The sequence below is a fragment of the Penaeus monodon genome, chromosome 25 (genome assembly GCF_015228065.2).
Source record: "Penaeus monodon isolate SGIC_2016 chromosome 25, NSTDA_Pmon_1, whole genome shotgun sequence".
NCBI classification, from domain to species: Eukaryota; Metazoa; Arthropoda; class Malacostraca; order Decapoda; family Penaeidae; genus Penaeus; species Penaeus monodon.
The window spans coordinates 17,751,796-17,752,826 of record NC_051410.1 but is presented as its reverse complement, the minus strand read 5'-3'; the positions used below and the strand labels follow the sequence as shown (position 1 = coordinate 17,752,826).

The 1,031-nt window shown below is 53.2% G+C and overlaps 1 protein-coding gene across 1 annotated transcript in view; it reads right to left on the bottom strand.

The window, feature by feature from the left end:
- Positions 1-974, bottom strand: part of LOC119589334 (glucose dehydrogenase [FAD, quinone]-like) — a gene marked incomplete at both ends in the record, with an annotated part of 61,710 nt that extends 60,736 nt beyond the window's left edge. The window contains 2 exon segments of the mRNA XM_037937954.1: positions 124-329; positions 834-974. Of these exon segments, the coding sequence (XP_037793882.1) occupies positions 124-329; positions 834-974 (347 nt within the window).
- Between the last annotated feature and the right edge of the window lie 57 nt (positions 975-1,031).

Here is a 1,031-nt window from a genome sequence, read left to right as displayed (position 1 = left end):
GCTCATCAAATCAATTAAACTATAAAGAGACAATAAATACATATCAATTGTTCACACAGCCCGTTGCCGTTCCCTTTCGTGGAGATTCTAAGCAAACGCAAAGAGCGAAGTGCCCCGACGTACCCTGTTATCGTAGTTCCTGAGGCCATGCCTCTGGGGCGCCAACTCGTAGTTCCAGTTGACGGCGCTGGGGAAGTAGAAGAGGCGGCTGAGCCCGGGGACGCGCGTCTCGGGGGTCGGGACGCCGCCTGCCTCCAGGAGAAGGACTTTCCACTCCCGCACCTCCGACAGCCTCGCCGCCATCACGCATCCTGCGGTGCCTCCCCCGACTGCGTGGCGGAAGGAAGGCGGAAGAGAAATAAGCAAAGAAAGGTGTTAGAAAGAGGTCGAGAGAAATAAAGAAAATGATCTGATCAACGAAGCGTGTGCGAACAGGCCTCTAGATGAGAACCTGTGGCGGGAACGTCCTTTAAGCAGGGTCTGTATACTCATCTAGACCTTGTCTTAACCTGCGCGAAAGTCAAAGTGCTCCAGGATCTCTTTGTTGAGCGGCTGTCCATTGGTCGCCGTCGGTCCTATGACGCTGAGCGATCGGGTGAGTGGAGATGGTCTGTGTGTAAATGATATATCCAGGCATGTGTGTATACCTTTCCCCCTCCCTCTCGTTAATTCACCTTTTTACTTTATTTATTCTGTTTATTCTGTGTAATGGTTGCGTCGCATAACATCAAACGTCGAGGAGAGTACCTTTTCAGAAGCTTTCGTCGCACCTGCTGTCCGTCCAACGTCTGATCCCAGAGGTCGTCGTCTCAGAGAAAGCAACAGGTCCTTACCAATGACGAAGTCGTAATGATCGAACACGTGCGGCGGCGGCTCGAAGGCGCTCCCGTCGCCGCGGAACATCGACTGCAGCATCAGGCGCAGCATGGGCAGCACCGTGGGCAGGAGCAGTCTGATGGGCAACGGCTGCATGTCTGTGGCGAGATCAAGAATATGAAGCATGTGCTGCAAAAGGGAACGTAAAAGCCAAC